We start from the raw sequence: 27,886 nt of genomic DNA on the forward strand, positions 1-27,886 counted from the left end.
CTTAATTTTATTTTGCAAATTTTCGCCATTTCACAAATTTTGTTGGTGAAACAGACAGATTTGCCTATCACTAGCCATGCAATCATAACATTATGAGTATACACTATAATAATACTAACAATGCATCATTTTATTGCAGATCAGCAGCAACATTGATTGATATAATGTTATTTAAAAAGCAAGACTTTTCTGGTGTAAGCTCCCTTTGAGGTCCAGCCTTTAATCAGTGCCCCCTTTAATTAATAACAAGGTTATTATACAGTAGAATCCCCATTTTACGTTTTTCAGAGGACCAGGAAAAAAAATGGTGTAAAATCCAGGAAAATGTAAAATCAGGGAAATGTATTATGCATAATTTATAGGTGGAACCACAAAACAACAATGTAAAATGAGGGAAAACTTAAAATCAGGGGATGTAAAATGGGGGTTCTACTGTATTGGCATATCAGCCATTCCATTGTGGATATGTTTATTTTTTTTTATATTGAGAGTAAATAGGCATTTCCCTCCTAATTAGCCTTTTGGCACCAGTCACATGGTTTAGGAAATAATGCTTTAGAGAGACTGCAGTACCTTTCTGTGTCTCCCGCTAATGTTTTTTATGTAGAATAGTTGGCCGGTAATCTCATTAAACAGGCTAGAGGCAGTAGGATTTGTGTACGTGGAATTTCTAATCGTATTGTTTTATAGCAACGAAGGTGCTGTGTAATTAGTTTCATTAGAGGACCTCCCAAGCAAAGTCCTCTCTACTATTCAGATGTTGCATTAGACACCTTTATTTGTTTAGTACATTAAATAGCATTGCTACTTTAAGGGGGTTATTTATTAAGGCGCGATTTTTTGCGGTATTTATGGTTGACCCCGAAAACACGAAAAAGTTGCAGTAAAAAAAGACCTGATTTTTTTCGTGCTTTATTATGCCCCGAATCTGTTACAAGTCAGGAAATACGCTATCTAAAACCTGTGAATTTATGTAAAAGTCGTTGGCAGATGTTCCCTTAACCATTTGAAGATGTTTTAACCCTCACGAAATGTTCAGAGTCTGACACTGTTTTTTCACAAAAACTGAAATATCTCGTGATTTTCGGGCATCAAACTGTAAAAATTTGTGTTTTTTCACATGACAATATGAAAAAGTCGCTTTTTTTTCTGATCCGATTTTTTCTAGTTTTTCATTGGTAAATAAGGGCTTATAGTGGATTTTAGTTTGGTCGGAATTTTTTTATTCATAAAATCTGAAAAATTCGGATTTTGATAAATAACTCCCTAAGTGTTAGTAAAGAATACTCTGCCATATCCCATTTTAGAAGTTAAACACAACATACATGTATGATGAACCAAAATTATAGCTACATTTCACAATCATGAAGGCACAATCATCTACTATACCTGCAGGTGCACTAACTTTATAGCTACTTTCCCTTTCCCACTGCAGCCATAGTGAAACCTTTAAAGGGCATGTAAAGGCAAAAAAATAAAATCCCATTTTTATTTTCTTTAATGAAAAAGAAACCTATCTCCAATATACTTTAATTAAAAAATGTGTACCATTTTTATAAGAAACCTGACTGTATGCAGTGAAATTCTCCCTTCATTTACTGCTGTGGATAGGAATTGTCAGACGGTCCCTAACTGCTGAGCAGGGAAACAATCATACTTATGAACAGCAGGGGGAGCCCCCGCCTTACTTCCCAGCCATGCAGAACTCAAGTAGCTTTGTTTATGACAATCCGTAAGCAGCCCGGACCACACTGAGCATGTGCACTGTGTCTTGGTCTTGCAAAGATGTTTAACAAAGTTACAAGATGGTGACCCCCTGTGGCCAACTTTGAAAGCATAAATTATTTGTTTGATTAGGCTTGTGGTGCAGTAAGTTCATGTTTATATTTAGTATACAAAATACAGCATTTCTAGCCTTATTCTATTTTAGACTTTACATGCCCTTTAAGGTGAGTGGAACCTTCAGACAACAGTAAAACCCAAGCATGCCTGTCAGCAATTACAATTCCAGCTCTGTGCATTGTTGGTCTATTTTCTTGTATTTACCAATATTTATAATCCTAATACAGATGCACACCATAAGGGGAAAGACTGTGCATGTTTTTTTTTATCATGAATAAATTGATTTTTGATTGCAATGTTGAAATCCTTCCAGATATTTGCTGTTTGACAGAGTCTGTCCATATGTTATTGCCATACTCTGCAGTAAATCACTTCTCCACGGTGTGTGCCTATACATCTTTATTTTGTTCTATGAAACGCACAATATGCAGAAAGCAACATGAAGCCTCTAATGTCACTCTAAAACGCAGCCATAATTTTAACCAAAGTAGATATTACAAGTCTTGCTGGATTATAGATAATGAAAAGTACACTTATTTCAACTCTGTCTCCAGAGGCAGAAAATTCTATTTGATTCCCAGGTCTTCATTAGTGATTCTTGTAGACAAGACGCGGCCTCTTCAAGTTCTGCTTAAATGATGTCTCCAAATCTTTCCACTAATGAACATCATAAGTCTTGAAGGAATTCGCAGAGAATGTTCTCTCAGTTTGGTCTCATTATTAATTTTTTTTTATTAGTATTATAATGTATTCACATTGCTGTACTTTTTGATCTCATTTGAAGGTGCAGCTTTGAATAATGTGTCCACGATACAGTTTTAACACTTTCCTACTTGGCATTTTTGGGAAATATCACACAAGAAGCTATGGCTAGGGTTGACCCTTTTTTATATAAAGTGACCAGTGGTTATGTAAAGGTGGCAGAGATTAGGCCAGATCAGGGGCATTTCCAGGCAGATCATGGGAAGCTCGTTGTCAAGGGTATGGTGATTTGGATGGGTCAGAAGCATAACGGGTGCCTATATTTACCAGTTATTAATATTTCAGTTATTTTTTAGGCAAGTAAAATACTAGCCAGATGTCTGCAGGACTGTCTTGCAGGGTGGAAATCACACGGCTGCCACAGAAGAAAGCTGAAACTGTTCAATAAACTTTTCTCACTTTCACAACTTCTAGAGTGGGAAAAAACACCAGTGCTCTCTGTTAAGGACATACCGGGGGTCAGTATAGAGGGTCTACATACAGGGTCTACAAGTTATTTTCTGATTATGTTCAATGACAAAAACGTATCGAATGAGACCTTTAATGCCTATGGTGAAATATAGAATTGAATTAGGAGATACGTTTTTTTCTCATTGGATTAACTCTGGGTCAATATGTAATTTTTTTTTATAACAATAGTTAATTTACCGGAATAGTAGAATATATATTTAAAGTGTTGCTTTAAATACTTCTAGTTTTAATTTCATATACAGTTTTCAAAGCTCCTGAAAGGCAGGAGAGCTTTGCCCAGGTGCCATCTTATAACAGACAATTAGGTGTTTGCTTTTTAATAGGCGGCAGTAATTGTTATCTTCTGATTGGCTGCTATAAGTTACTGCACCTACAAAAACTTAGGGGTGATTTATCAAGCCTCAATTTTGAATTTTTGCCAGAATGTAATTTTTTTGCACAAAAATTCACGAATAAGAATTATATTTTCAAAAACTCAAATGTCTGGTATTTATTAAGGAAAAATCATCACCTTAAAGCTGGCAAGCTCTTGTTGTCCTAAACAAAATTCAAGCCACTTCTTTAATTTGAGTTTTTTGAATTTGTAAACTCACAAATTTTTTTAACATTTTTAAGATTATAAACTCGAAAAATTCGAGGTATTCAAGTTTTTTTTCACAATTGTATATAATCGAGGTTTTTTTACACTCTTATTACATAAGCAAACATTCAAGTTTTTAATTCAAAGTAGAAAAAACTGTAAACATCAAAAATTCAATAAACTTTGATAAATAGGCCTCTTGGTGTCTTTTATTGCATAACCCCAAAGTCACACCCAACTGCATAAATGTTATACCCAAAGGCATATATTATCATGGCAATGACAACCAGGAAAAATCAAAGGAGGCTGGCACAAGACTGGACCACACCTAGTAGAAAAGACGAAGTCAGATGGTAAAGATTATCATAGGCTGTGACTAAGGGGCAGATTCACTAAGGGTCGAATTTCGAAGTAAAAAATACTTCGAAATTCGACCCTCGAATTGAAATCCTTCAACTTCGAATATCGAAGTCGAAGGATTTAGCGCTAATCCTTTTTTTGATCGAAGGATTTTCCTTCGATCGTTGGATTAAAATCCTTCGAATCGTTCGATTCGAAGGATTTAATCGTTCGATCGAACGATTAAATCCTTCGAATCGAACGATTCGAAGGATTTTAATCCAACGATCGAAGGAAAATCCTTCGATCAAAAAAAGGTTAGCAAACCTATGGGGACCTTCCCCATAGGCTAACATTGACTTCGGTAGGTTTTACCTGCCGAAGTAGGGGGTCGAAGTTTTTTTTAAAGGGAAAGTACTTCGACTATCGAATGGTCGAATAGTCGAACGATTTTTCGTTCGATTCGTTCGATTTCGTTCGTATTCGAACGAATTTAACCAATTCGATGGTCGAAGTACCAAAAAAATACTTCGAAATTCAAATTTTTTTCATTCGAATCCTTCACTCGAGCTTAGTGAATCGGCCCCTAAGTGTCCTTGGTAGACACGAAACATGTCATGAAATTTGCCAAATGGCCATAAGTTATTTGTGGACGCCGGCGAATTTTCGCGTCTGTTTAACAAATGTATTTGCCGCCGGCGAAACTCAGGAATTCACCGCAAATTCGTGCCTGGCGAATAAATTTGCCCATCATTACACATCAGGCCTTGGTTCTTAATTGTGGAAAATAAAATGTAAATTTTTAATCTTTACCATGTGACTTTGGCTTTTCTACTTGGTGTGGTCCAGGCTTGTGCCAGCCTCATTTCATGTTTCCTGGTATTTACCCCCTTTGCTGTAGCTCTGGAGCGTGTGCACCGGCACCCACCGTACACAGTGGTAAGCTGCTTTCAATGTACTTAAAATACTCTGGTTCCCTATCTTTATAATTTATCATGATAATACCCTAATTGCTTGTAACATATCTTATTCATTTTAACATACCTATATTTTCCATAAAATGTATGTCTATCTCTCCGGGGTTAGACCTGTAGCAAACTTGCACTCTTTAATACATAGCCCTCCTTCTGATTTAACTGTTGATTACCCCCCCTAACCACCCCCCCAAGCACACTTTTATTGAGCACTATTGACTGCAAATATCACCCACAGGCCAATGTTTATAACCAGAAGCTACTCAACTGCTACATTGGGAACAAGGGACTTATTTTGGGCCCTGTGGTTTCTTTTTTCAGTCAGTTTAACTCAGTTGATCTTTGTCTATCACTTGATTATAGATGAGTAGTTCTTAGGATAGAGCAGCATTGGGCCTGTTTAGCAGTGTTTCATCAATGGTAGGGTAGTGGAAGGCATGGAACATCCGGTAGCGTGTAGGGGGCCCTCCAGTCATTAAAGGGTACACTACACCAAGGTATAAAAAAACCTTGAAAAGCTTTTATTCAAAAGAATTGACAAGTCAGCTCACCAACCAACGTTCAGAATGTTTCTTTAATACAGATGTACAGGTATTCAGTATTCCCCACAGACATCGGACTTGTGAACCTAGCCTCTTGGCCTTTTCTTGCACCACCTACCGGTCAGGCAGTTCCCAGTACATCCTACGAGCCCTCCACCTCGCCCCGGTAGGAATTTCTGTGTGCCACCTCCCTCCTTCAGCCAGCGGGCCACCACAGCAGCGCCCCCTAGCCTTTCCGGGTAGGAATTTTCACCTTTGGCCTGGGTTGTCCACACTGCCCTGTCTATCTCTCTTTTCCCTATCTGTGGCCGAGCCATGGCCACTAGGCCTCTTACTCCTCGGTGGGGTTCCAGCTACCCTTTCTAGCTTTGCCCTTACTGGCTATGGCACCTAGTGCCCCATTTACAATCCTACCTGTCTAACCTTCCAATTCGACTCACCGCACCCTGGGGGGAACCATCCCTTTTCTGCCCTAATCTGTGGCCGAGCCATGGCCACTAGGCCTCTTACTCCTCGGTGGGGTTCCAGCTACCCTTTCTAGCTTTGCCCTTACTGGCTATGGCACCTAGTGCCCCATTTACAATCCTACCTGTCTAACCTTCCAATTCGACTCACCGCACCCTGGGGGGAACCATCCCTTTTCTGCCCTAATTCACTGCTTCCCTCTAGTGGCTGGGGCAGGAACTACACTTTACACAACACCATTATATAACCTTTATATGACTAATGGGAACCCACTGCCATCTAGTGGACAAACCCTGTAAATACACCTTTTTGACACTTCAATTTTTCAACATTAAAATTACACATACATATAACAACCCTTTTCTCGCATTTACATCATCATACACTACATTTTCGTACAACACCATTTTCATCCACCTTACAAGCGTTTGCATCATTCAGACATACAGACTAGGGAGCAACAGGGGCCAAAAGGTGCAGGGCCTGGTACTAAGCACTTTCCTATGTCAGACATTAAGTACTGCAGTCAACAGTGTTAAACCTTGTGTTGCCTTTTTCATTTGAAGAAAGATTCACAATGCAGACTGCACAGCCTGTTACTCCCCTAACGGGTGAAATCTTTTCCACTCCCTTCAACCCCTCCACTGTAATTGTGTGGGTAATTTATATCAGTATAATTGAAAATAATTGGCAATTGTCGGCAACATGTCAGTGGAGTATGTGTTAAAGAGAAAGGGAATGATCAATAGGTATCCCTATCACTACTATCCCTGCTGAGCAATGCCTGTTGATTTTTCCCACTCCCTTCAACCCACAATCAACTGCAATTTTGCTGTAAATGGTCACCCTTTTGAATCCCACTGCTGTATTTCATTGAAAATGATAGTGGAGAGTGGGATGAAAGGAACAAGAAAGAATAATAGACATGCTTACTTTATTACTACTGGCAGGAGGTCCAAGCACTGCCAAGCAGTGGAATCAGTGACTGTCTTGAGAGACGGAGAACAGCAGTCAAGTCAAGGAAAATTTGGAATGATCACTGGCTAAACTAAAGACTATATATAAATATACTTTTTTTTTTTTTTCAAAGATATGTTAATTTACAGTTGAGTAATATAAAATGTAAGTTTTATTTCTCGACTTTATATCACCTTTACAATTGGCATAGAGGTTGACTATATGAATTATATATGAATATATATTCATATATGAATAATTAAAAATAAAGGATAATAACTGCAAGTACATGTAGGTTAGGTTGTATTTTTATATAACAATAATTACAGGAATTATCTATAGCTGTGTTATTTGCCTTCTGGAGCACAAAGAGACTATATAATACTACAAAGTGCACTGGCCTGGGAACAGTGTTTATTTCTAGAATCTTTTGTTTCTTTATACATTTATAGAACCAAGTTCTACTCTAGAGAGATGAATCAATATGCATCATATTTCTTTTATTAGCGTTTATGTTATTAACTGTCTGAAGCGGCGAGAAAAAGGATGTAAATAGCTCTGTAACACTAGAACTTCACAAACTATCAAGGTTTAGGTAGGGTCTTTAATCATTCGGCGAAGGTGCTGTTATATAATTCCCATTTAGCCCTGTATATTGAAATCATTGGCCCTCTGGTTTAATAGTGGACATAAATCCTCAAGTCAAAACACAATATATAAAGGGGTTTTTCACCTTTGAGTTAACTTTTAGTATGATGTAGAGAGTGATATTCTGAGATAATTTGCAATTGGTTTTCATTTCTTATTTTTTAAGATTTTTGAGTTATTTAGCTTTTTATTCAGCAGCTCTTCAATTTGCATCTTAAGCAATCTGGTAGCTATGATCCATATTACCATGCATTGATTTGAATAAGAGACTGGAATATGAATACCAGAGGCCTAAATAGAAAGATCAGTAATAAAAAGTAGCAATAACAATACATTTGTAGCCTTACAGATCATTTGCTTTTTAGATGGGGTCAGCGACACCCATTTGAAAGCTGCAAAGAGTCAGAAGAAAAAAAGACAAATAAAAAATAAATAATGAAAACCAATTGAAAAGTTGCTTAGTATTGGCCATTCTATAACATACTGAAAGTTAACTTAAAGGTGAACCATCCCTTTAACAGACTCCACAGTCCAAAATCGTACTTTTACAATAAGTGGCTTCTGATGATGGCCATAGACGTTAAGATTCTTCTCTCCCTAATGACCAAATTTAGTGAGATTCCACAAATCCGTCAAATTATCGTGAGGTTAGTTGACACCGAGCGACCATGCATCCAATAATTTTTCCTCCGACAACGGTCAGGTTAGAAAATTGTGAAATGTATTTATTGTCCAATTATTTGCAGGGCCAAGCAGGCAGCTACCCACCGTTTTCCTGGCTTCAACTAGACGATATCGCTTGAAATGGTCTTTTACTTGATGCAAAAATCCTGAAAAGAGCATTTTAGGATAAGCTAAGTCTTACGATAACTAAAAGATCTTTAAAAAATTATAATATCTATGGCCATCTTTACCCTAGTTTTCATGTATCTGTGTATCTCTTGTTTATCATAAGCTACATAGGGCAGAGTAGTCTGTCAGCAATTTACCACTGTACAGTGCCATTGTTTTTAAATTAAAAATAAGTGAAGTCTTGGGGGGGAACCAGTATACCTTCCAGCTACCCCACGTGTACCCCTCTACCTATTGATTTACCCTATGTGAACTCTATGCTTTTTCCTCTTCAGACATAGGGATGCTGCTTTAAATAAACCATTAAATAAAAATTTAAATAAATGTGGTCCCAATGCACAGACATTTGGTAAATCACTTGGTCCTATTAGAGTGTGAGCCACTGTCACTACCGTATGTTTTTCCTTACAGACTAATTGCAAATATTTATGATTCTGTTTTGAAAATAATGTTTTTTTGTGCTGACTGGTAGAAGAACTGTATGGAAGAACTGTGTCATCTTTTTGCAAATATTTATTAAAACAATACTCAGATCATTTGCAAACAGCAGGAGACATTTACTATTTTAAGTGCCATTTACCGCACCTTCAAAACAGGTTTACCTCCCTGGAGTATTAATCAAAGCCATAACGGCAGCTTCCAGGAGCCAGGCAAGTGGTAGAGAAGTCAGCAGATTCCTTTGCTGCGATTTTTCTTTTAAGCAATAAGGGTTCATTCACACTGGACTTTTAATTGGTCAGATTGATCTGAACCCAAAAATCTGTTGAACTAGGAACAAATTAATCTCTTTATGGATGTTGCCATTAATATTTTCTTTTACAGCACCCTTAGTCAGGGTTTCACTTTCATGACTAAATGCGTGATTTTTCTATCTATAAATATTATTAAATTAGTTAGGGAGTTATTTATCAAAATCCTAATTTTTCTGATGTTTTAAATAAAAAAGCCTGACCAAATTAGAATCCACAGTTTACCCTAATTTATCATTAAAAAAAACCACAAAAAAGTGACTTTTTTCAGATTGTTGCATGAAAACTGCGACTTTTTTGGATTGTCACGCAAAAAATCCAAAATCCCTAATTCATTACTCACGTATAGGTGCAGAGTAAGCTCAGCAGAGCTCCTGGGCATCTTTCTGCTCTTCTGTATTCTTTGGGAAGTGAACACCATATTGGTGAATGTGCAGTGGAAGCAGTCTTAAGGTTCATAGCAACTGCACATGCACCAAAAGTGCCAGAAATTGCTGAAGAGAAGGAAGAGGACCCGAAGAATACCAAAGAGCCGGAAGATAGCGCCCATGAGCTCCGCTGCGCTTACTCTGCACCTATATGTGAGTAATGAATTAAGCGCACTTTCAGGGGTAATGACTTATGTGGGGGGAAGCAGGGGGGGGACTCCAATTGAGGCCAATTGCAATAGTGGCCAATGTCTCAATTATTGCAATTGTGCTTGCAATTTGCAAATTGCACACAACTATGCTGTATATTTTCAGTTAAGTCCGGTCTAGTCATTTAATTCCATTTTTGGTGTTTGGCATGCAATTGACATGTGCACCAAATTAATTAGGTGAGAGTGTGCTGCACCACTTGACACAAGGCACTCTGGGGCTGCCAATGGGGTTGACCAATAGATGTAGCAGTGATTGATTTGGAACACCAAGGCAGCAACTGTGAGGACAAATATACAGGAGTATAGTTGTCCAATGTATTTGATGCAAATACAGGTATGGGACCTGTTATCTAGAATGCTCGGGACCTGGGGGTTTCCGGATAGTGGGTCTTTCTGTAATTTGGATCTTCGTACCTTAAGACTAGTAGAAAATCATGTAAATATTAAATAAACCCAACAGGCTGGTTTTGCTTCCAATAAGGATTATTATATCTTAGTTTAGCTCAAGTACAAGCTACTGTTTTATTATTACAGAGAAAAAGGAAATTATTTGTAAAAATTTGGATTATTTGATTATAATGGAGTCTATGGGAGACAGCCATTCAGTAATTCGGAACCATCTGGATAACGGGTTTCCGGATTACAGATCCTATACCTGTATATTTAAAGGGGTTGTTCACCTTTAACTTTTAGTATGATGCAGAGAGTGATATTCTGAGACAATTTGCACTTGGTTTTCATTTCTTATTTTTTAAGATTTTTGAGTTATTTAGCTTTTTATTCAGCAGCTCTTCAATTTGCATTTTAAGCAATCTGGTAGCTTTTTTATTATTTTTTTATTATTATTATTATTATTTTTATTATTTATTGGTGGTTTTTTAGTTATTCAGCTTTTTATTCAGCAACTCTGAGTATGTCATTTCTGCATCCTGTTTGCTAGGATCCAAATGACCTAAGCAACCATGCATTGATTTAAATAAAACACTGGAATATGAATAGGGGAGGCCTAAATAGAAATAGTAATAAAAAGTAGCAATAACAATAAATGTGTAGCCTTACAGAGCATCTGTTTTTAGATGGGGGTCAGTGACTCCCCATTTGAAAGTTGAAAAGAGTCAGAGGAAGGCAAATAATTTAAAAACTATAAAAATAAAGACCAATTGAAAAGTTGCTTAGAATTAGCCATTTTATGACATACCAAAAGTTAACATAAAGGTGAACCACCCCTTTAATAATTGGGGTTTTATGTGCAACTGACTGCAGGGAAATTGGTATGAACTGCACTGGCAGTTGTAAATGAGCCCTTTTATCTTCAGAGAAAGATCCTCAAACAGTACCGCAAGTCCCACCCATATGTACAAATGGAGAAATGTTAAAAAATAAAATTCTTTGCACATTATTTTCTTCACACTAAATTTAAGGAGAATATATGGAAAACTGTGAATGCACACAGTATATCTGGGAGCATATTTATTATGCTGTGTAAAAAGAAATTTGCTGAAAAAACGGCGTTAAAAAGCTGTGTAAAATAAATGGCGAATTTATCAAGGTGTGTGTAATTGATTTGACGCCATTATTTTACATTGCTTTGTTTTAAATTGTTTCCGGTGGTAGTAATTGATGCTGTTTTTACACGGGGAAGCATGGTGATGTGTGGTGTATTATGGCTCTGTTTTTTACACAGCAGAGCACAACATTAGAAAATGTTATTGTCCAATGCTACTTAAACTGCCACTGTCAGCACTGCAACAATTACTAATTCCCCATAACCAAACATGAAGATATTGTAAACATAGATCCACAAGTATAGATTTTATACACTCTGGTCTCTCTCTAAAGCTGTACTCCTAGGTAAACATCACTATAAAACATAAAATCTCTCGTATTGTGGAACCTGGCACATTCCCCAGTTTAGGTGATTAGTGTATAACTACAGAAAGATTCTAATTAACTGTGCGGGGATACTCAAAGGGGAATGTGTTATAACAGATGGTGCAGTAAGGTAGGGTGTCTAGTGAAATTTGTCTTTTAACAAATTTACGAACACTGGGTGTGACAGGACCCCTTCATGAAGAATTACATTTCATGGTAGTTTAGGGATCCCAAAGTCATAAACAGCAACTATTTCATCAAATGGAATTGTAATATGTTTACATATATCAAAGAGTCACAAAAGCAAAATTAACACACACACACACATTTATTTTGTATCACCATATTGCAAACCTACAATCCGTTGCAACTTGAAGTTGACATCAGGATAATAAAGCAGTCCCCATGTAGAAATAGTCATATTTTCAAGACATTAGTGGGTGAAGCGATAGTTTGCAGCAGATTCTCCACAAAATACTTCAATTATTCAGTGCTCAGTTCACTTGAACAGACAGTGTCCATTTCACCTGCCAGAACACCTTTTCCCCAGTGGGTCCTTTGCCCTTTCAAGAGCACAAAGCATTAACTTCACCATTTTCTAGGTTCTGCGTGTAATTCATTTATTCCCACCAGTGTAGCGCTAATGTGGGTTAGGACCAAAAGGGGTTAATGTCCAGCTAGTGCTTAGAGCATGGGTTACATGTGACTCTCGATTATTCAACTCCAAACGCACACCCTGGTCCTCCTGAAACTTAAGTCCTTGGTGCCCAGCAAAACAGGGGACATGCTTGATAAATGGGTTGTCCCCGAAACGTTGCCGCACTAAATACATTTAAAGCAAGGGTCTCACCCTGCTAGAATTACTTGTGAGCCAGTGAACTTCTTTCCATTACATGTGGCTCTAACACTTCAGGCTAGGGCCTGAAGTGGTAGATTTAAGATGTGGTCTAGTGTAACTACAACAGGCTACTGTGCAATAAAGTAGGACAAAGAATGGAATAATGATTGCCAGAAGTCAAAGAGGAAGATCCACCCCTTTTCATACACTATAATAAAGTGTGGCAGGAAGTGGTCATTACACCTCTTGGACAATAACTAAAATATGTAGATTAACACTAGATACATGGGCTTTTGCCCAGCAACTAGAGAAAAGGAGGAAGGGTAGGGAATTAAAGCCATAGGGGCATATTGACCCTATGGGCCCCTACAATAGGAAAGGGTTTAGGAGGGTTTAGGAGTCTGTGAAAAGACTGAGGCCAAATTTGTTGCCACAAATAAGCAGAAGAATGCCTGTATTGCTCTGTGCTCTTACACAGCTTGTACAGGTATGGGACCTGTCATCCAGAATGCTCGGGAATCTTCGGGACCTGGGGTTTTCCATAATTTGGAAGAAACCCATAGTTTATTTAATGGTTTTGCATCCAAAAAAGCATTAATTATAGCTTAGTCTGGATCAAGTGCAAAGTACTGTTTTATTATAACAAAGAAAATGAAAATCATTTTTTTAAAAATTTAGTTGAGTTGGATGAAATGGAGTCTAATGGGAATGGCCTTTCCATAATTTGGAGCTTTCTGGAAAACTGGTTTCCCAAGAAGGAATCTCATACTAGCAATAATGGCACAAACAAAACACACAGGATCACAGCTGCCCATAAAGAGTTAATCTGAATGTCTTTTTGAAAGCAGAAACTCTGGTTGCTCTCATTGACAGTGACAGTGGCTTCTAGGCTGCATTAACCATTTACATTTCAACAATGAACTTCTCAGAAAATGGTGATACCAGGGGTTTTCTCAATAAGAACATAAGTATTATGGGCTCCAGTTGGTAGGCCTTCAAAATCGGGTTTTCTGGTGAGCCCTTATTGCCCCAGTCCAACATTGTGAATTATTTATTTAGTTTATGATATTAGCTTTTCTTGACACTTCCTTGCTAAGTTCTACCTTTCCTCTAACTGTGATAGAACTGAGCAGGAAAGCTTCAAGGGCACACTGACATAGCATGAGCCTATAGTTTGTCATTTTTGGGACATTTGACCTCTAAGGTTTTCTAGGATGCCAGCACACACTATCCTACGATAATCTCATAGGCACAAAGGTGGACCATACACAATAACAGAAGAAATAATATTGAGACAGAATGTTATAAGATAAAGTCATGTAAAAAGATGAAGCATATAATAAATAATGACAGTATCATTTCAAGGACAGGTTTTAAATACAGAGGATTTTACTCAACTTACATGCCCTACGCATTATCGAAACAGAGATCTGGCTAAATATTTTTGCCATCTTTGGACCTGGCTCTCAGCTACTCGGTGCCGCCTGGTCTTGCTGCACAAGTATCCATAGACAAGAATTCATAGTTTGAAATGGAACCAATGTGAAAAGAGCTAGGCAGGGTCAAAAGCTGATAAACAACAGAATCATGAGGCCAACTCATAAACTTGAACAGTCCTTTTTGAAATCCAGGAGATTAATACAAGGTCGGGACAATGGTAGGGCAGGAATCAGGATGCAGGGGTATGAATTAGAAAATAGGAATCAGAGCAACCATGTACAAGCTAACATGACCTAAAACCAGTTGTGAGTAAGTTCAGAGATGGGCATAATATATATAGGCATAATAAAGACTATGCATAATAACAAAGCATTAATCCAAGAGCCTAGCCTACACAGCAGTGGTATTGTAGACTGCATAGTAATGGTTAGGGCCTTGTTTGAAATACAGACAGGATATTAGAGTTAACCTTACCCCACCAATACAGACCACCAAGCAAGACTCATGATCAAGCACTTTGTCATAAACTCCCATTAACAAAGCAGTAAGATGAATCTGGGCATCTTTCGACCATGCACACAGGATATTATTTTATTTCACAAAGTGGAAAAATTTCTACTAAAAAGGTCCACAAGTATACGCTTCCAGGACTGTAGTGGTTGCCAAAATAATGATACACTACCTCACCATAGAAGCTGTTTTGTTACTACATGACTAACGACAGCATTGTTTGATGAGAGGCAAAGCTTGTACTTGCACAGCAGGATTATCCATGAGAAAGGGTAGCACTGCCCTCCCCATGGGTATGATGAAAAACAAACAAGAATTTCTCATCAAAGTAACACTTGTTTTCACAAAGAGAATCAAAGTAGAGGAAAACAATCCAATGACCAGTGCTAACCTTACAACATGTCAAATGAAGGCTCACACAAAGGTGCCGAGAGCAAGCAGAATTTAATCAGTTAGGCGCTGTGGGAGCTTCCCCAAAAAGTGTTGCTTGCAGAGTACTGCAGACACATAATCACTCACAACTACAGGCGGATTACAGTTCACATCAGAGGCTCTCGGCTGGAATTCAGAGTAAGAAAAGGGCAAGTCCGAAGCCATCCAACTGCCAATAAACACAATCTTTAAATAAAAAAATAAATAAAAGTAATAAATAAACACCACAAATAAATCTCTCGGAGAGAGACGCCACTCAGAGCTTGTGCTGGAGCTGTGTATGAGAGACAGGTGGCAGGGAAGGCAATTAAGATTTCAGGTTAAATGCTTGTGACTCCTGCTCCTGACCTGCAACTCTGCTTTAAGCATGAAACACAAATGGAACACATTTAACTGCTAATGCACAAGGTTACAAAGGGGTTGTCAACCTAAATATAAAAGTTTGAATACTGAAAGTTAATGTAATTGTAAGCAACTTTTTAATATAACTACATTACTTTTTATATTGACTTGAGTTTAGTTATTTGTATATGTAATGGCTGTTTCATGCCTTGCACGTTCTATGACTTGTGAAGAAGACTCACAGAAGCGTGCTAGAAATTGTGCAAGCTACCTACTGCAACACCATTTCCATGGTCCATGTAGTCAGGACCAGCAGTGCAGACAATAGCAAAGGATAGACAGATGCTGCTTTCAACAGCAATTATATCTAATAATTTTTTTTTTTACTGTACGTGTCAGGTCTGAACGCTGGAGAATGTTCAGCAGTTAGAAGCCTATATGCTGGATAACCCAGATAACATTTATTTACTTATTAACAGCAGAAGCCATGGTAAAGTGAAGTAAGATTAAATGATCAAAGTTTAGGCAAACGAACAAACAGAAGTGCAAATTAAAAAAAACAGAGTCCAGATCCAGGCCTGAGTTGAGACAGAGACAGAGCAGAGTCCAGTAACTGAGAAGGGCTGAGAAGGTCAGGGCTGGTGGATGACTAGCAAAGTCCAAAAAGGCAGGGCAAGGTCAGTGGCAGGCAGCAATCAAACAAGGTTGAGTAACAGGCCAGAGGTCAGAACCAGGGAAATCCACAGCAGCATGAATTGGGAACCAGGTGGGAACAAGAGGACAGGAGCAAGGGAAATAGACAGCAGACACGGAACCAGGCAGGGGACACAGGAACCAGGAATCACACAGGTCGGAAGCTAGATCTGGCTCAGAGCTCAGATTATCAAACACTATTTGCTGCAAGTAGCCAGCTCATAAAGGCCCTAAATTGTTTAATCATCAGCAGATGATGTTAACCAGGTAGGCAGAGGTAGATGTTTGTGGAGCGATATCTGATACCAGTAGTACCAGCCAGTCCTAGCTCTAAGCCCTAGTTGCTCAGAAGGAAAGTACACCGTTTCGCAATCGACCAAACCAGGGTTTGAAAACCTGAGAATCGTGACAGTATGTATTGTATATGTAAAACGTGCTTAGAATAAAAAAGCACTCCAATTCAGACGTGCCGAGTTCATGTAGAAGTCAATGGGAGAAGTCCCAAAGATATCACGATCTGTGCTGTGATAATCCGAAGATTTGTGGTTTTCGGGCAATAATCCGAAAAAAATCTTTGGGGAGTCAAAAAAGTTTTCGGGAGTCAAATCCAAAAATTAATACGATTAAAATGTTTTATTTAAAGGTTTTATTTAAGTTTTTTTCCCAGCACAGGAAATGTTCCAGAAAATGTATTGATACATAAGGGGAAAAAATCCATGCAGATTTGCTCAGAGTATTTTTCAGAAAATTATCAGGAATTTTCAGATTTTGATAGATTTAGAATATGTATATTTGCACATACTTATCCTGGCATGGATTTTAATTTAACTGAATTCACATCAGAAAAAAGTAAATATGAATAAAGTACTTAAGAATTTCAAAGGCACTGGTTCAGTGAGGCAACACGATTTAAATAAAGAACATTCGTGCAGAGAGACTTGTAAGCGGCTGTATCTGCACTAAGGGATTAAATAAAACCAGAGTAACAAACCATTCCAACTGTAGGCAGATACAGAGAAGGATTTTACCTTTGTGCTTCAGTGTAATTCTAGCAGGTCTGTCAGAAAGGGGAAGAATTTAACTGGGCAGCCTAGTGGAAAATCTTAGTTTCAGATGAACACTAATGGGAAATGTCACTAAATATGAAAAGGCATACTGTACCAGTCTAGGCTTTCATACTCTTAGGGGCAAATTTACTAAAGGGCGAAGTGACGTCACGCTGGCGATAATTCTACTAATTATCTAATTTACTAACGGTTGCTGTCGTAACTTCGCTAGAGAAGGAGCTAGACTCTAGCTGTACTTCTCTCCCTAACGCCAGGCGAATTTGCGCTCTGGCGAATGGAAGTAACTACGCAAATTCACTACAATAGAGTAGATAGGAGTTCCTCAAAAAATAGTTGAAAATTCCCAAAAAAACGCTGGCATCTTTTCCCTTTTTTCAAACTGATAGGCTGGGTAACCGGCTTCCCCCCTACATTTACTAACATATAGCACATAAACTATACACTGGGCTCACATGTAGGGCAATATAACAACTCTATTTTCTTTTATTAAGGTTTCCCGGGCTTGTGTTTGTAATGTATTTGCTGCAACATATACGTCCATTGAACTTTAACTTCCCGCTGTATGCAAATTAGGCAATGCTAGCGCAAGTTTGCTTTGCTTGGTGCAGTAACGCTAGCGCGACTGTTGTGCTGTGAGCGAGTGGGTGTGATTAATAAGTATACAAGGCAAATACAACGCAAAGCTACTGCACTAGAAAAAGAACACATGCAGAGAGCATCCACAATGTGTTTTGCAAGTAAATAAATATTTATTACTGCACAGTATTGCCTCACAGTTCTCTCTAGTTGTTATTTCCCTATACTTCCGGCAATTCTAAGCCACGACTGGAATACTGGTACTGAACCACATATATAGTCCCTAGATAATTTACTACAATTAAACAGTTGTGCTGGTAAAATGATATCCGATTCCAAACATATTAATAGTGAAGAATAGTAGCTATGAAGGCTATTATTTTTTCAGAAAAATGTACCTACTGTATATGTGCTGGCAAAGTAAGAATATGCTTCCAAGAAGCCATCAAAGAAGTGGAGCAAAGGCTGGTGGAAAGGGATGGTTTATTTCATACGGCACATTTATGATCTCAAGGCTCAGTGCTAGATGCATGCTAACTGGAAAGCAAACCTAAATGCTTTCCTTTATTTGCTTTACTTGTGTCATGCCCAGTAGGCCTTTAAGTGAATAGTGCATAAAACAACTATTTAAAAGGGTAGACACTACAGTATATTATCAGTTATATGAAATCAGCTTTTATTAGATATAAATACAACATGGCACTTGAAAATGTTCCAAGGTTGGCAATGTTCTTTGTCAGAGTTGTTATAAGGGATACCTTGAGAAGTCAAGTGACAAATGCTTCCTTGGTTCTCAGTAATATAATACAGTATTTGTTTCTATGAGAGTAGTAAGGGCCTCTATATGGGAAATATAGGTTAGGTTATTGGTTATATATATATAAACAACACCATTTAATTGTTTTGTGCAAATTACGTTTGCAGTACAGAGACTGACTTCATACACCTTTGGGCGAATGTAATATAGGTTGCTAACAGAGAAATCTAGTGAATAAATATTTGCATTGTGAACAAATTTGCCTTTCCGAACATTTTGCAAACCCTTTGCCCCTCAACTGACGGTAGGATGTTGTATGTAATAAAACTGCTTAATGAAAAGTTATGTTTGAATGAAGAATATTACATTTCGACATGCTCAAGCATTATAATAAATACTAAATAAGTAACAAGAATAGAAATAAATAAGTATAAATATACAGAGATTAAGTGCCATGTAATAAAAGACACAGTAGGAACAAGTTCATTGCACCAAAGAACTTACAGTCTTAGGGGGTTACTTATTAATGCGCAATTTTTTTTTTTTGCGGCGCTTGTTTTGACAATGAAAACCCGAAAAAGTCACGGTAAAAAAAAGACGTGATTTTTTCACAATGTATAATGCTCCGAAGCTGTTCCAAGTCTGAATCCAAAAATACACCATCTAACACCTGCCAAATTCCTGTAAAAGTCAATGGCAGATGTCCCCTTAAACATTTGAAGATGTTTTAACCCTCATGAAAATGTTTTCGGGGTTTGACACTGGTTTTTCTGCGTAATCGCTAATTTTTAATGGTTTCAAATGCAGGCATCAAATGCTAAAAATTCAGGCTTTTCATGTGACAATCCGAAAGAGTTGCATATTTTCCCAATCCGATATTATCGATTTTTTTATTGATAAATGAGGGCAAATCGTGGATTCTAGTTTGGTTTGATAAATAACCCCCTATGGGCGAATCTGTTTCACTTTGACAAAAAATTAGCGAAACGAAACAGCATAAAATTCACGTAAGGGTGAAAACTAGCGAAATGAATTAAAGTCAATGGGCATCCGAATAATTTTTACGCGCAACAATTTTTACACACTCATATGATTTGTTTTGTCGCAGCAAATTTTTCACCGCCAATCTTTTGCACCAGTTTTGCGAAAACATTTGCGGCCAGCAAAACATAGATTATAACTGAGCATAACTAAGGAGGTGGTCATTTTTCAGCTATAAATATTTATATTTATGTTTTTTAAATCTGTCATACCATAAAACCCATACTTTGAGTTATTAAAGGAAATGTAAAACCTTTAAATCAGAAAGCTTTTCTAAGCATTTGTTGCCTTTTACAGTAATTGTTTTCCCTTTTCAAAATATCAGCATAATGTAATGAACTAGAAACAAAAGGGGCGCTAGGACTCTACTAAGAACAGACTAGAGAAAAGTCAGATGAAACTACTCTGCTCACTAACTTCATTTTCATCATCCCAAGACTTTCCTTTTTTGTTGGCTTTGTTTGGCTCCGTTACAAGCCTATAAAAGTGTTAGTGGAAGTATTTATAATGCATTTTTTGTGATATACTTATGCTTATCTTTAAACATAATTGGTCGTGTAAGAAGAATAACATGATATTCAATTATTTCATTTTGCTTTTGTATATACCCAATTCTCTGTCTGATTCTGCGTTTTAACAAACAGTTGTAATTTAGGATGACACCTTCATATTTAATAAAGCAGATGTATAAATGAATAATCGTAGATGTTTAGTGTTAGACAATATATATTTTATAAGCATTGTGCATTAGCAGAAGCACTAAGTTCTGATCACATGGGCCAGTTGTCAGATTTGAACCCTGTTACAAATTCAAATGTGCTCCCTCCTGTTTCCAGATCTGCTCATGCCTTATACACGTGCTGATAAGAGGCTGGACCAAAACTGTGATATCCAAGGGGCCTCCAAATCATTCCCAAGGAACCTTTATATGCCACGAGGGTCAGAGAGCTGTCTTTAGGGGGATGCAAAGTTGTTGTTCAAGGCCCCATGCATTGTTTAACAACTGAAGTACCAAAGCCTGGACATTCATACTTTCTATAAATCACAGAGCATATCCATGTGGTTTAGCCAGAAGATGATGGTCAGACAGAAAGCTACAAACTGCTGCAATAAAATTAAGCAAGCCTGCAACTAATTAAATGTGTTATTGACTGTAATTAACAAAATGATTTAAAGATGCATTTGTAACACAGTGCAATGCAATACTGAATGTGCATCCAATGCAATCCAATGAAGTGCTTTACTTTCAACAGTGATAGGAGTGGTGAGAGGTGAACCTGGACGTTCGGTCCACCACTGTTTTCCAACAGATTAAAGCTGTAGAATAAATGCCTTGTGTGCCATTGGCACATATTTTGTGTCTTGCCCTGCCTCCCAGCCCTCTTAAACAAAACAAAAAAAAGCAATAATGCAGCTATTCACTCCTTTAGGACAATGCACTTGGCACATATTAGAGCTGTCAGTAGTGTTTTATCAGCTTTCCGCCTTGTGTATGTCAACTAAACCACTAAATGAAACCAGTTAAAAGTAACACCCCTCCATTAACAGAGTTTTCACAGCTCTGTACATATCTGTTAAATGATATTAGAAAACATAACTCCAGTTAATTAACACTTGTGCCATACATTTTTAATAATATCACGCTAATTGTGTTGGTTGAAAAGCCTGGCCTGGATTGCCAAATCTCTCAGTTTGATGAATATATTTTAACACGCAGACTCACAAATAATATTGTGTATGAGATAATCGCAAGCACTATTGTGTCAGGTGGATGGTTCTAGCCTATTCAAAGGATGCAATCTAATATTTTCTTTAAAAAAACTAAGATATAAGAATTGCCTTAATTCAATCTCATTGAGGCCTGTGCAAATTAACATTCTCTTTCTCACCAGCATGACTTTTTGTCTATGTCTTCTACTGATCACTTCTAATATGGAAAACTCATAAAATAATTTGTATATAATCATCTACTGGGGAAGTCTGGTGTAAGGAGACAGGTGGGCTCCTCTAGCCTTGAGAATATTCTCTGCACTCACAGGCAGGCCTAACACTCCCCAACTTTCTGTCTCTTGTTCATGACATAATGGACACCACATCACTTTATACTTCACAGAGCTCTTTGTTTTTCAGGCATGATTAAATCAAGCAGAAATCAGTATTAAACAAAATAAATGTTTTATTTTTTATCAGCAATGGAGTTCTGTAGGAAGTATAACTGTAACAATGAGTGTTAAGAACAACAGTAACTATTTCTGTAAATTCAGATCTAATTTATGGCATGTGAGACATGTTATATTCAGCAGGATGCAGCCAGTCTATATACTATGAGGTTCATTTACAAAGAGGGCACAGAAGGCATATCTGTTACTCAACATTTTGTGCTGTTTTTAAAACCTGTGTCTGACATGGGCAATTGTATTTACTAAGAATTACAGCACAGGGTCATGTTATTTCCCGCTGCCACGGTATAGATACGGAAGTTAAATGATACCATTGTTAGGGGGACCTAGCTGGTAATAAGGGACAAGGGGGAGGGGTAGAAAAAAATCACTAGGCAGGGACATACTTAAAGACCGCCTTTCAAGATTCATAACAAATGTGTTCTATGGATGGCCAAGAGGGACAACTAGATAAGAAGTAAAAAGAGAAGCACTAGTTAAAAGGGTTAAGCTATAAACAAAGTTAAGAGAGGTGGATGCACTGAATAATAGCCAATGACCTTGTTGAAACAAAGTATGATCCTATTGGTTAAGAGTAATGGGTATTTGGAGGAAAGCAAAGGGGTAACACTAGGCATTAGTAAAAGAATGATGACTTAGGGAAGAAGGTGGGAGCTAGGGCTCTGTGGAACTGAGACACTTGAGATGAAAGAAAAGGGAGAAAAGAGCACATGATAGGGATAGTAGAATTATTCAGAGTATAAAGTAATACATACAAGGGAAAGTTTAGACTGAATGCACTTAGGGCAAAGAGAAGAGCATGAGTAAGACAAAAGAGCCCTTAAATGTACTCCATTGTCTAATAAAGTGATCTGTACCCTAATTAAGTGCTGCCTGCCCTAATCAAGTGCTCAATAACCTAATGAAGCGCTCAATAACCTAATCAAGCGCTCAATAACCTAATCAAGTGCATCATACTGTAAAAATGTAAAGCTTCAACACGTTTCCAGAATAAACTGTGATTCTTTTACTTTTGTCTGTCCATGAGTTTTGCCCTGTGAGTACTTGGCACCTGGACGCCACTAGTTTACTGGTGAGACAATTTTGCCCGTACATATTTTCTGTTTCATTCTTTTAGTATCACCCTTATTTATTGCCATTGGGGAATCTCAGTATCAGTTCAATTGTCTACTCGTACCAGACAGAGATTAGGTTTATTACATCTAGGGCAATCAGAATTAGGAAAGTACATGTCTGATTCTTTACCATGGGTACTGAAGCAGAGCACCTACATTAAAAAAAGAGGGCTATTACTTAGAAATGAAAAATTGTACAAATATTTTGAAGTCCCACAGACAGATTAATGCTTGACTAGCAGCATATCTAAGGATATGCCTTTTTAAATTAAGGGAAGCATTTTGTATAAACAATTTAATTGGTGTACCAACCAATCAGTTGGTAGAATTACAAAAATGTCCTACCTGCTCTGGACAACAGGACCGTGCCGTACACAGACGAGAGTGGCAGTGGTGTATTTATCTCCATTTTCCATCTGGCTCTGTACCTTCCACTGTTCTGTATCAGTCACTCTCACAGACAGGACTTTAGCACCAAGTGCTGCCTTAACCCTGAAGAGCAAAAGCAAATAATTATGACAATTGTGCACTGTGAATAAACTAAGTGACATATACTGTAAAATACAGTAACTTCACAAAGAGCTAAAGCTCAACAAGGATTATGCAAAAAGTTTGCTCCTTATTTTTGGGGCTTCTGTACCAGCTCAATGCCATTACAAGGAACCCACTTTGGATGCATTATTCAAACTCTATTTACACCAGTAAGATCCAAATTTACCTTTGTTAGTACAAATCCCACAAATGTTCCACTATTAGCAGAAGTGTGGAGGCAAGGCAACTTGGAAATAATAATAATATTTCATTTCAAACATTTGATCCATCTAAATATCCATCTGCTGCCTGCTACCAATATTATTTTTAAAAACTGACTAAGGCCAGACAGACACATTCAGGGGCATATTTATCAAGGGTCGAATTTCGAACTGAAAAAACTTCGAAATTCGAATTCAAAAAGATCAACCGAAATTAAGTCGCAGGTTTTTTTTTTTGGTCGAATAGGTCCATTTTCGATCGAATGGGTCCGTATTCGACGGAATTCAAATTGTTCGAATCGAAGGAATAGCGCATTCGATCTAATCTGATTTGAAGTTTTTCCCCCAAAAAAAACTTTGATTTTTCAAAGTCCACCAACTGACTCCAAATTGGTTCTAGGAGGTCCCTCCATAGGCTAAAACAGCAATTCAGCAGGTTTTTGATGGTGAATGGTCGAAGTCGAATTTTTAAGACAGTACATGATAAATTTCGATATTCAAATTTTTTAATTTTTTTTAATTTGAATCGAATTTGGACTATTCCCTAGTCGAAGTACACAAAAAATAGCTTGAAATTCAAATTTTTTTTCATTTGAAAATTCCCCTTGACCTTTGATAAATCTGCCCCATAATGCAGCATATTTACCACATATTTACCACATTCGAGTGAAGGAATAGAAGAAAAAAAACTTCGAATTTCGAAGTGTTTTTTGGCTACTTTGACCATCGAATGGGCTACTTCGACCTTCGACTACGACTTCGAATCGAACGATTCAAACTAAAAATCGCTCGACTATTCGACCATTCGATAGTCGAAGTACTGTCTCTTTAAGAAAAAACTTCGACCCCCTAATTCGCCACCTAAAAGCTACCGAGCTCAATGTTAGCCTATGGGGAAGGTACCCATAGGCTTACCTAACTTTAATTTTCAAGCTATTTTTTGTGTACTTCAACTAGGGAAGAAACTTTGAAATTTGAATATAGAAATTTATCATGTACTGTCTCTTTAAAACTTCGACTTCGAACATTCGCCATCTAAAATCTGCCGAACTGCTGTTTTAGCCTATGGGGGACCTCTTAGAACCTGTCTGAAGTCAATTGGTGGACTTTGAGAAATCAAAGTTTTTTGGGGGGAAAACTTTGAATCAAATTCGATCATACAATTAAAATATGGCCGAATAAGGACTTCTTCGACCCCAAAAAAACCTTCGCCTTCACTTTGGTTGGTCTTTTTGAATTCGAATTTCGAAGTATTTTCAATTCAACTTTTTTTCAGCATATTGGATAGACTTAAGGCACGGAGATCCAAATTACAAAAATATCTGTTATTCAGAAAACACCAGGTCCCGAGCATTCTGGATAACAGGTACCTGTACCATAATAATATGCCAGCATAGCTATTCACTGCTTTGTGTTCATCTCATTGCAATATTTGAGGTTCACATACAATGCATTTCCTTTTGATCCCAGTTTCCATGAAGTCCAATAAAGTTGTTCAGTAAGGATGTAACAAAAATACCAACTTGTACACAAAGGTGTGCATATTTATTTATATCTCCTCAATGCGAAATAGGACTGGGAACCGCTAAAATAACCCTGTGAGGAAATACATTTGAGAATTTATTGTACTATTCAGAAAAGTCGCAAGTGCTTTTTTTTTTTAATCATCTTCCATAATTTCCCCTTCCATCTTTTATTCAGCAACTTCTTATTAGTTATAAAGTTACTTTTAGGGTCATGTGTATTGTGCTGTGTAAAACGAAATTTGCTGAACAAAAACGGTGTAAAAAGCTGTGAAAAATAAATGGCGAATTTATCAAGGTATGTGTAATTTTACGCCATGCGAATGCCAGATTAGACACCGCTATTTTACATTGCTTCCGGCAGAAGTCATATAATAGAAGTCACATAAGAAAAAATGTAAACATTTTACATCGATTTTACACCGTTTTTAACATGGCAAAGCTTGGCGATGTGTGATGTATTTTCTTGATGTTTTTTTACACATCATAAAAAATATGCCCCTTATATACTTATAATACACAAAAACCACAAATATCCTGTAAATGATATCCTTATAAACTGTGAGTTCTGATGTCATTTCAGTCACATGACTCACTGAAACATGTGTATTATAATAAATAAAGTACCCCCGTTGCAAAATATGAGGATATTAGAAGTTACCTCGGAGTTCCATGACCTTCGGCCACATGTTTTTATATGGTCATGAAACTCCTCGGTAACTTATCATTTCCTTATAGGAGTATTTTATTCACTCTTTAACTTATACATATACTTTTATTCCATAAAAAATGGCTGGCAACAAACAACTGCACATCCTTACTCTCTCTGCTTTTACATGTCTAGCTCATTATGAGAATGTTTATCAAATAATTTATTTACATTTTGAATAAATGTGAATTTGAGTGCTATATAATCAACCATTCCTTGCTCTTTACCCCACACCTCTGCTAATACTGGCATCTACATATCTCTGCTTCTTTGGTTCTCCATCTTTCCCCCCGTCGCCACCCTCATGCCTTGGCAGGAGACCACAGAGTCTATTTAGCATATTTATAGTCATGCCTGTGTTGACAGCTTACATTTCCATAATACATTTTAAATGAGGATGACTGTTTGGATTTTTGTTATCGTGCTGCAGTCACCCATGATCTGTCTTAAAATAGCAGTGCCACTACCTTATCGACTTGTTTAAGCTACAAAGTTCCCCATGAAAGCAGCATCTCACATGCTTAAAGGATACCTTAAAGCACAGTTGTATCACACTTTTAGGGGCAGATTTATCAAAGGTCGAGGTGAATTTTCGAATGAAAAAAATTCTAATTTCGAGGTATTTTTTGTGTACTGCGACTAGGGAGTAGTCAAAATTCAATTTGAATTTGAAAAAAATTCAAAAATTTGAATATGTACTGTCTCTTTAAAAACTCGACTTCGACCATCTAAAACCTGCTGAATTGCCGTTTAAGCCTATGGGGGACCTCCTAGAACCTATTTGGTGTCAATTGGTGGACTTTGAAAAATCTGAGGTTTTTTTTGGAAAAAAACTAAAATTGAATTCGATCTAATTTGCTATACCTTTCATTCGTACGATTTGAATCTGCCCGAATACGGACCTATTCGATCGAAAACTGACCTATTCTACCAAAAAAAAAACCTTTTTGAATTTGAATTTCGAAGGTTTTTCAATTCGAAATTTGACCTTTGATAAATATGCCCCCTAAAGTATATGTTCTACCATTGCTAATGTGTTAATATCAATCAGAGGTCCTAATTATTGGCATCTATCTCCTCTTAAAGCTAGATATATTGTTGCACTAGCATGTTCAGCAATTTCTCATTAAAAAAACCTATTATTGATGGACTAGCATGTTCAGGAAGGGACATTTATCATGATAATCTGTCGTTATTTTTTCTACAGGATATTTCTGACTCAATAATTTGTCTTCTGACTTTATCAAAGCCCTGCACAAGAGTTCAATAATAATACAGATGTTGGACCTGTTATCCAGAATGCTCAGGATCTGGGCTTTTCCAGATAGTGGATATTTCCGTAATTCGGATCTTCATACCTACTATAAAATCTTGTAAACATTAAATAAACCCAATAGGCTGTTTTTACTTTCAATAAGGATTAATGATATCTTAGTTTGGATCAAGTACAAGCTACTGTTTTATTAATACAGAGAAAAGGAAATCATGTTTTAAAAGTTGTATTATTTGATTATATTGGAATCTATGGTAGACAGCCTTTCCGTAATTTGGAGCTTTCTGGATAACAGGTTTCCGGCTAACAGATCCCATACCTGAAACATGTTGGACCACCACTGCCCAGCAATTTGACACTGCTGTTTGTGAAGGCAAAAAAAAGTGGTGACAGTTAGATTAAGGGGCCGATTCACCAAGGGTCGCATATCGAGGGTTAATTAACCCTCGATATTCGACTGGGAACTAAAATCCTTCGACTTCGAATATCGAAGTCGAAGGATTTTAGCGCAAATAGTTCGATCGATTATTCCTTCGATCGAACGATTAAATCCTTCGAATCGAACGATTCGAAGGATTTAAATCCAATGGTCAAAGGAATATCCTTCGATCAAAAAAACTTAGGAAAGCCGATGGGGACCTTCCCCATAGGCTAACATTGAGTTCAGTAGCTTTTAGATGGCGAACTAGGGGGTCGAAAGTTTTTTCTTAAAGAGACAGTACTTCGACTATCGAATGGTCGAATAGTCCAACGATTTTTAGTTTGAATCCTTTGATTCGAAGTCAAAGTCGTAGTCGAAGGTCGAAGTAGCCCATTCGATGGTCGAAGTAGCCCAAAAAACACTTCGAAATTCGAAGTTTTTTTACTTCGAATCCTTCACTCGAAGTTAGTGAATCGGCCTCTAAGGGTATGGAGTTTGAAGAAATGTGCTTGAGATGTAATATA

General features: G+C 37.4%; 1 protein-coding gene across 1 annotated transcript in view; it reads right to left on the reverse strand.

The window, feature by feature from the left end:
- LOC108707151 (transmembrane protein 132B) overlaps nt 1–27,886 on the reverse strand; it is a 313,445-nt gene that overhangs the window by 149,011 nt on the left and 136,548 nt on the right. The window contains exon 3 of the mRNA XM_018244182.2: nt 23,030–23,176. Coding sequence (XP_018099671.1) covers nt 23,030–23,176 — 147 coding nt within the window. The remainder of the gene's footprint in view (nt 1–23,029; nt 23,177–27,886) is intronic.

This window comes from Xenopus laevis, chromosome 1S, assembly GCF_017654675.1.
Source record: "Xenopus laevis strain J_2021 chromosome 1S, Xenopus_laevis_v10.1, whole genome shotgun sequence".
NCBI lineage: Eukaryota > Metazoa > Chordata > Amphibia > Anura > Pipidae > Xenopus > Xenopus laevis.